At 50.2% G+C, this 8832-nt stretch overlaps 2 protein-coding genes across 3 annotated transcripts in view; both read right to left on the bottom strand.

Annotated features, from left to right (window-relative positions):
* Nucleotides 1–972: 972 nt before the first annotated feature.
* LOC103269971 (NADH-cytochrome b5 reductase 2) overlaps nucleotides 973–8832 on the bottom strand; it is an 8188-nt gene continuing 328 nt past the window's right edge. Inside the window, exons 2-9 of one of the 2 annotated variants that reach the window (XM_021717325.1) lie at nucleotides 7799–7942; nucleotides 7199–7271; nucleotides 6035–6141; nucleotides 5299–5428; nucleotides 4592–4675; nucleotides 3578–3663; nucleotides 2369–2468; nucleotides 973–1416 (exon numbers count right to left, since the gene is read on the bottom strand). In XM_021717325.1, the coding sequence (XP_021573000.1) occupies nucleotides 1244–1416; nucleotides 2369–2468; nucleotides 3578–3663; nucleotides 4592–4675; nucleotides 5299–5428; nucleotides 6035–6141; nucleotides 7199–7271; nucleotides 7799–7876 (831 nt within the window). In that variant the 5' untranslated portion in view covers nucleotides 7877–7942 and the 3' untranslated portion in view covers nucleotides 973–1243. Of the gene's footprint in view, nucleotides 1417–2368; nucleotides 2469–3577; nucleotides 3664–4591; nucleotides 4676–5298; nucleotides 5429–6034; nucleotides 6142–7198; nucleotides 7272–7798; nucleotides 8044–8832 lie in introns of those variants that run through there. The other variant, XM_008067520.2, reaches the window with a different exon arrangement.
* The window catches only part of OVCH2 (ovochymase 2), a 70823-nt gene continuing 70407 nt past the window's right edge, over nucleotides 8417–8832 (bottom strand). The window contains exon 17 of the mRNA XM_008067529.2: nucleotides 8417–8828. Coding sequence (XP_008065720.2) covers nucleotides 8417–8828 — 412 coding nt within the window. The remainder of the gene's footprint in view (nucleotides 8829–8832) is intronic.

Below are 8832 nucleotides of genomic sequence, written 5' to 3'. Positions count from 1 at the left end.
CCTGAGCCCACAGATTCGATACCAACTTGGGCAACTTGACAAGACTCCATCTCTATAATAAATCAAAAATTAGCCAGGGATAGTGGTGCATACCTGTAGTTCCAGATACTTGGAAGGCTGAGGTGGAAGGATCACCTGAGCTCAGCTGGTCAAGGCTGCAGTGGCCGTGAGCATACCACTGCACTCCAGTCTGAGTGAGACTCTGGCTCAAAAAAAAAAAAGGAAATTGGGCAGAAGCGACTCTACCCATTCAGATGAACAGAGCAGCAGTGTGTCATCTTGGCCACAAACAGCAGATGGCGATCGTGGTCACTGGCATCACTTGGGTTTAGTGATATAAAGAAGGCAAAGCAGCTTCTGGAACCTAAATTTGACAGTTGAGAAGCTTCTGTACGTAACCGCCCCTACTGTGGCCCCTAGCGCCATGTCAGTCTAGGACTTAGAGGTTGCTAAAATAAAAATGCATGACTTGCTTCCATCTGCTGTGCAAAGTGCAGGGAGTCTAGAAGGGATTCCCAGAGCCCACATACCCTGAATATTTACTGTCCTGATGTATGGCTTTTTTTTTTTTTTCCTTTGAGACAGCATCTTACTATGTTACCTGGGCTGGTGTTGAACTCCTGGGCTCAAGCAACCTTCCCCACCTCAACCTCCTGAGGAGCTGGGACTACAAACATGCTACTGTACTCAGCTTGCTGATGTGTTTAACACCATTCCCACTTCAAGGATCTCCTAAAAGAGAAGGAAGAGCGCATGTGGAGGGTGCCTGAGCGCTCTAGTAGGTCTAACCTTAAAGGCAGAACACTCGGGAGCGAAGTTCAAGAGAGATTATTGAGAGTTGATGTGAACCCACTTAGATTCCTTTGGAACTCTGCCACTTTTGACTCCATGGGCTTGCAGAAGCCAACTCACATATGGGCAAGCAGAGGCCTCCTGACTGCCCAATCGGTCCCCTGTGAAGCCACACTTCATGGCTATGTGCTTTGTACTTAAGTTTATTTCACTAAACCACGTAGAAATATACTGAAGTATTGCTCTTTCCAGGCTCCAAGCAAGGAGGCCTCAGAAGCCACTGTCTCCAGCCCCTTGAGCTCTTCTTCTCAGGCCCATGCCCCAAAGAGAGGAGAGCCAGTGTGTGCCCTAGGGTGCACTGTGAGGCACTTTTGGAAACACCCTAGTTTAATGTGGTGAAGTTGAAACAGATAAAAGGAACCAGGCAAATCTGTTAAGCACATGGGAGGTGTTAGTAGGTGAAAATCATGTCCTTGGTATAACCCAGCTTCTTCAAGTTAGGGTGAGCGGCTGTCTGGATCAGGGGTGGTGGGCCACACACTAGGATGAGTACAGACTGCCCAGGAGGAGGAAGGTGTTCCTTGATCATGTCGTCAGTAATGAAGCCTGAGCTGTACTGCCAGCCTGAAAGGAAACACAATCAGAAAAAGCCATGGGGTGCCAGGCAGAGTTCCTGACCCCGAGCCTCCTGCCCACCCACCCTCAGGCCAGGGAGGAGACAGCAAGTTGCCCTACAAAGGCTCAAAAGTCTCCGCACTACTGTTCCCTCCAGAAAGCCTGAGTAGAGGATATGAGGTCTGAGATAATCCTCTGCCGTGTTCACCCCACCCAGATCCCAGGCTCACAGCTGGGACTCTGCAGCCCCTCTGGTGTCTGCCTGCTGTTAGCGTTGACGAGGATGGAGAACACAGTGCAGGGTACCAAGGTATGGTGTGAATCAACACAACAAACTAGAGATGGGCAATATGTGACATGGTGGTGTGTTTGTGGAACTGCTCGGTCAGTCAGCGCCCTCTGTGAACAGAGAGCTGTATGACAAGACAGGTACAACCAGGCTCAGAGTGGGAGGTGCTTGTGAGATGCTGGCTGGCTCTATAGCAGCTGTCTGGGGCTCAAGATGTGAAGACTGCTGTCCAGGTGAGGTGGAAGGTGAGGGATGTGGTGGCTGTAAGCAGAGGCGTGAGTGTGAAGGGGTCAGTGCCTGTATACAATTCGGTGTGTCCCTGGGTGGTCTAGTGGCTAGGATTCGGCCCTCTACAGTGCAGTGTATATGATGGCTGTGTGGGTTGGGTGGGTGTTCAGGGTAGCCTGGTGGTTCAGGGTCCCTCTTAATCTTCAGTGCAGTGTGTGGAGAGCTACTGAGGTATTGGACACCTGGCCTTGACTACCCATATAGGCAGCTCATTGCAAATCTGCTCCCTCAAATTCTTGCATTTCCCATCTGAGCCTAATGCTTCACCCCCAAGTCCAGCCCTAAGAAACAAACAAAAAATAAAACCAAAGAAACAGAGACCAGTCTTCGAGGTGAGTCAAGGGTTGGAGCTGACCCGAGGTGGGTGAGGTTAACAGCACGTACCAACGGGAGGCCTGTCCAGGGTGTACCACAGGCTGAACTGGTCTGGGTAAGTACTGGCAATTTCTTCAAGCTCCTTTCTCAGCAAAATATCCTCCTCCGTCTAGAAAAGAAACAGGGCCATCCTGTTGTTCCTCAGACTGACTACATAGGTCAGCACGCTCCTACCCAAGCTGCCGTCACTCCAACCCAAGTCCTCGCTGCAGACTCCCAAGGCAAATGAGAGTTCTGCTGCTGTTTCTCCAAATTAAACCCTCTGTCTTGTGGACAGAGTTGGGGGAGCTACAGTGATTGTCTCCAGCTGGAGCATAGCCAAGTAGCCTCATTCAGTGCTCCTGGACCCACTTCCTATACCCACACTGAACTCCAGTCACTGCAAACCCAGCTAGAACAGACTCAGTGCAGGCCCGAGATCTTCTGCAAGGAATTTAAGGGGCTCAGGAAGTCATACAGTAGAATAGCACTGGAGAGCTGAAAGAAAACAGTCTAGAGCCTCCTTTGTGGAAAAGGGAGCCAAACTAAATATAACTTGGCACAGGCTCAGAGACAGTGCTCAGAAGACCTGGATCATAAACCTCTTCATGATTCTTGTCCCAGTAATTCCACTTCCGGGAAAATAATCTAAATGAAATCAAGCCTAGGCACAATTATTCATCATAGTATCATTTATAACTGTGAAAAGTGAAAACAGCCTGAATATAGGAGAAGATTTAGTAAATTATAGTGCAACTTGATATAGACTATGATGAAAATATTTATAAAGCATTTTAATGAGAAGAACATGCCTGTGTGGTAATACTGAGTGAAAAAAAAATATATATATATATATATAAATTGTAAATATATAGCATATACAGAATAAAGGCAAAAAATAAGTAATATTTACATTCTGTATTTTCTGAAATTTCCACTGAAGCATCTGTGATTTTGCACTTGGCAAAAACACAGCAGTATATATTAAGGAATGAAGGAAAGCTCAGTGCTTGGGGTTGGCTGGGGAGACACAGAAGAGTTCCACAAAAACAAGCAAAGAGCAGGCCTGGACTTAACTCCGAAGCTGCCTGAGGCCCCGCTGAGCCCACTAAGCCCTCCTACAGCTGCTGGCACCCAAGCAGCCTGAGCTCAGTCAATGGGGGAGGAATGAAAGAGCCCCAGCTCAACAAACATTCCATCCCACCACTGCAAGCTTCAGGCTGACTCAGCAGAACTGACCTGGTTGGCAAAGATGAGGGACATCTTGGTCTTGTCACTGGGGTTCTTGGTGATGTGGCGAATGAGCTGCAGCATGGGTGTAATTCCTGGAACACAGCAGGCAGCCAGCCTTCTCCTTGTCTCCGAAGCCCACAGTCCCTGGTCTGGAGCAGCTTCCCACTTTTCCTTGGTCCCAGACTTTTCTCACTTGTGTCCCCAAACCCAAAGTGGGAAAACTCCTCACTTTCGTTTTCCTTTCTAATGCAACTATAAGTCGGAAGCTCTTCCTCATTTTCTTTCTTTCTTTTTTTTTTTTTTTTGAGTTGGAGTGCAGTGGCACACTCACGGCCACCGCAGCATTGACCCCTGGGCTTAGCGATCCTTCTGCCTCAGCCTTCCAAGTAGCTGGAACTATACGCATGCACTACCATGCCCAGCTAATTTTTTTAAATTATTATTTATTGTAGAGATGAGGTATTGCCAAGTTGCCCAGGCTGGTTTTGAATACGTGGGCTCAGGCAATCCCCTCACCTCAGCCTCCCAAAGGGCTGAGATTATAGGCTTGAGCTACAGCACCCAGCCTCTTCCTCATTTTCATATGGCAAGATAAAAATAACTTTCTGAGCTCTTATGGGTCCTCATTTATAGAAAAGAATGAATGAAGAGTAAATGTGATGGTTTTACAGGTGCCTATTATGGTTCCTGCCAAAGTGTAGGTCTCCTTAAACACTTGTTCTCTTCTTCCAGGTGTTCATTTCAAGGGAAGGGGAGAGTTGGGCTTGAACTGGATCCTGGAGCACTTGGGAGAACATGGGTGGGTCTGCCCAGCCTGGCTCCCAGCCCGGCAGCCAGCATATTGGTTAGGGGAAGAAGGGCATGCAGGGTTCATTGCAAGACCTGTCACTAGTTTACTGTTCCCTCCTCCTACACCCAGGAGAGAAATCTCTCATGTCATCCCGTCTAAAATCAAATGACTCCCAAGTCTGAATGGTCTCAGGGCTCACCCTCTAAATGAAGCCCCCAAAAGCCTTTTACCTGTGCCCCCAGCAATCATTCCCAGGTGATGGACCAGTTTTTTTTCAGGCTCACTTGTTTTGTCTGGTCTGACCTCGAGATTCCCTGGAAACACAGAGAATGCTTCTGATGTTAGCAGCTCTTGCCTAAGAGACTGCAAAAGATCACTGATGTACCTTAGGACTCCCAGAAGGCGAGTCTCCCTAAGGGATTGTCTGCAGCATTTTAACCCAGAGAAGTAGACCAAGGTTCAGCCAGCCCTGGTGCACCAGTGCATAAAGTGGGACCTATATAGCCTGGGCCTCCTCAGGGAATGGCTAGGCCTTTTTTTAGAGGGAGGCAAACTGAAGTTAATATGAAGCCTCAAAGAACATTCTCACCCTCAGCAGTGATCCAGTGAGTAAATGATAAATATGTGAGTAAATAAATGAGTATGGACTACCTCTATTCATTTTTCAGTCTCAGCAGGCACGTTTTAAGTATCAGGCATTGTGCTGCAGATACAGTAATGAGGAAAACCCAACTATGCCCCTGCTTTAATGAAGCTTAGAATCTCATAAAGTAGGTGTCTGAATGGATGGTGCATGTGGTCATAAATTGTGTGTGAATGAATGTAAGAAGACTTTAAGGACAAGCTCATGTGACTCGAATCTAAGAAGTGTTCTAGAACAATGGAAGCACTGTAGGAATCCCTCTCAGCTGGAAGCCCAGTGTGAAACCCCCAGTACCTGGCCCACAGTAGAACAGGCGACCCTTTGGCCCTCGAAAAAAGATGGTGTCCCCGATTTTCATGTTTTCCAAGTACTGAGTCATCTTCCCCCCTTCAGGATAATGGGAGTGTACATTTTTGAAGTAGATCTGAAAAACAAGGCAACATGGTTTTCACACCCCAGAACTAAGCCACAGCCACACACAACTAACAGATGCATTTTCTGCTAGAAGCTATGTGGAGAAAATGTTCTGCTCTCATCGTTGATGTAAGCGATCCCTGAAAATGAAGACACCACAAGGTTGACTGACTGTAGCATCACTGTTAAATGACATTGCTGAAAAGTTCTGTCAGGGCATGTGTCCCCTCAGAGGAAACACACTGCCCCTCCACCCCCCCACGCTCTTTTTTTTTTTAGTCAAAGTCTCACTCTGTCGCCCAGGCTGGAGTGCAGTGGTACGCTCATGGTCACCGCAGCCTCGACCTGCTGGGCTCAGGCGATCCTTCCGCCTCAGTCTTCCAAGTATCTGGAACTACAGGCATGTGCTGCCATGTCCAGCTAATATTTTGATTATTGTAGAGATGGGGTCTCACTAAGTTGCCCAGAGTGGTCTCAAACCCATGGGCTCAGACAATCCTCTCACCTCCACCTCCCAAAGTGGTGGGATTACAGGCATGAGTCACCATGCCCAGCGCCCACCACTCTCAATAGGCCCGGAAGCATGAGGCAGCTGGACGTGGTGGACATTACTTACCTTTATAATTAAGTCTACAAAGCCTTGGTCGTCATCACTGGAGACAGGTGTGTAAGCCCTGACCACCAACTCATTGTCAATTTTGGCCAAAAGCTGGACATAGTTACCTACAGAAAGGCATCAAGCGTTAGAGGTTTGAGCATGGCCAGCCTAAACAGGGTCCAGAAATCCTGTAACTGAGCTTCAGCAAGGAAGCAAATACTGCAGCTGGATGTCAGGAGGGAAGGAACCTAAATCCAGGATGCCTGGATCCTAGGCCTGCCCTGGACACTCCCCTGTGCTACCCTGGAAAGTTTCTAAGAAATGCTATTTCTCAAAGTTTTTCATTTTTTTAGGCTTCTTCCAATAGGACTAGTCTGACAGCAACACACAACACTGAGCTCTGATGCACAGAGAGGCAGCAAGGGAGCAGTAAGGAGGCTCAGGGGTCCAGCTGGCTGCCTAGTGAGTAATTTCATCACCTGATATGGTGAGGTCCTGTGTGTACAAGACAAGACGCTGTGGGTTAGGGATCTCCTCCAGGCAGGAAAGAAGCACCAGCAGTCTGTACAAAGTTTCTCTGAATCCCTGGGTCTCGTAGAGGTTTTCCACTTCACCAAGATTGACTCAGCTATCCAGTGGTGTTACAGATTGGAAATGGGATAACTTGGAACTCTAAGACTCAGAACTCTAGGACTGGTATTCACAATGGGTCCCTTCTTTCTCTGCAGAGAATCTAAGTGCTGGTTTGGGAAGGGAGGCACCTGACTCACCGGGCCTTTCTCCTGACTATTGGGAAATATCAGTTCTTCCCATCCCTCCCACGCACACAACACTTTGCAGTTTCTCGATTTTCATAACCATTAGTCAGTCACTTTACCCTCACAAGAACCCAAGTGAGGCAGATAGGCAGGCCTGGGAAATCCCATTATAGACAGGCTCAGAGAAATTGAGAGATTTGCCTAAGTTAGCCCAGCAAGGAGCTTACCATGAGATCTTAGATCTTCTGACACTTTTGTGTCAGCCAAATGGAACAATGAAGAAAGGTAATGTACCGTCCCAAGTCCATCCACCTATTTCCCCGAGCTCACGGCATCTTCCACACCTCAGGAAGTTGGAGACCTGTGTTTCTGATAGGAGCAGAGTGCCTAGCCCTCGAAGGCCCCAGTCCTGGTGATAACTCACCTACAGGAAGCCCTAAGACATGGTCTGGTGAGGGCAGTCCAAAGCGGAATCTCCTGGTGTTATGGTTGATTTTCTAATAAAACAAAACACAAGCAGGCTCTGTCAGCTTTTTTTTTTTTGAGTCAGGATCTCATTCTGCCACCCAGGCTGGAGTGCAGTGGCATGCTCACAGCCACTGCAGCCTTGACCTGCTGGGCTAGGACATCCTTCTGCATCAGCCTTCCAAGTAGCTGGAACTACAGGCACACGCCACCATGCCCGGCTAATTTTTTAAAAAATTTATTGTAGAGACTAGATCTCACCAAGTTGCCCAGGCTGGTCTTGAACCCCTGGGCTCAGGCAATCCCCTCGTTTCTGCCTCCCAAAATCCTGGGATTACAGGCGTGAGCCATCACACCCAGCTCTGTCACTTTCTAGAAGCCTTGCTGGCAGCTCAGATGCCTGAGAAAGGAGCACCTTTGGGGGCTATCCCAGCACATACACACAGAGCAGCGGGGAGCAAACTCAAGGCCATGAGATGACTGTCTGGCTGCTCCGCCTTCCCAGCCAGCATCCCCCCCACACCTTGTCTTCCTTCCACTCACGGGGCTGATCCATTACCTCTTTCTCAATCAAGGGCAGTGGGTACTTGGCTTCAGGGTCCTTTAAGGTGATAAGATTTCTCCTCCTGGAATTCATGCTTTTCAGGGCCAACAGGAAAACCGTGACCCCAATGATAGTGATGGCCAGAAGCAGTGATGGGTCCTGGCAGACACAATGTGAGCAGAGCCCCTCCAGTCTTGCCCACCTGGGGCAGCTCCCAGGCACAGCACACCCTTCCCCCACCAAAAGCACAGAAGCTGGACTATGCCAGAAGGATAGGCAGAAAAGGACTAGACCCAGAAGGCAGGCTGGGCATGTGGTGGACTAGAGGGTAGGGAGGGTCAGCTTCGGGTCACACGGGCCAGATGTTTCGGGTCCCATGGACCAGGCCACATACACAGCCTGAAGATATGCATGTCACCAAGTCCCTCCTGGCTACAGTCAAGGGTGCCAACGCTGGGACTCCCCTCCTGGAGGTGGAGGACATAACTTCTAACACAAATCAGGAATGAAAGCCCCTGCCCTGAGGACAGAACTTAGCTTTAACAAGGGGGCGCTCCATGATCTTAGGGCCTGGGGACTCACAACACTCTCCAGGGCAGGCGAAGGAGGCCTGGACACTCACCTGCCAGAGGCTCAGGCAGCCTCCCCGCTTCTGTCCCCAACTCTGCCACCCCGGCCCGCAAGGCCGGCTCGCTCATCTCCCGCCCCAAGCCAGACCCGCAGGGTGCTTCCCCGCCCTCTGCTCGCACCCGGACGCGCGAGGCCCAGCCCACACCACGCCTCCTCCGGACCAGAGCCGACCCCGCCCCTCCCCCGCCCCTCGGTTTCGCCCCGCCCCTCGCGGCGCGCCCCGTCCCGCCCCTCGCCCCTTGCCCTCACGGCCCCGCCCCGGGCGGGCGTTGCCCGGCGCTCGTCCGCCTCCAGTGAGGGTTCCCGCGACCCGGCGGGACGTTCCCCGGCGTATTTTCGCCCGGCCCTCCCGCCCGGCGCCGCCGTCGCGGAACCCACCCGGAACGAGTCGCCCAACATGTCAAACCGGCGTCGTCTGG

This window comes from Carlito syrichta, unplaced genomic scaffold, assembly GCF_000164805.1.
Source record: "Carlito syrichta isolate Samal-C Ts95f unplaced genomic scaffold, Tarsius_syrichta-2.0.1 Scaffold309682, whole genome shotgun sequence".
In the NCBI taxonomy this organism is placed as follows: Eukaryota; Metazoa; Chordata; class Mammalia; order Primates; family Tarsiidae; genus Carlito; species Carlito syrichta.
The sequence above is the reverse complement of the archived record's forward strand: the minus strand, read 5'-3'. Positions and strand labels throughout refer to the sequence as shown.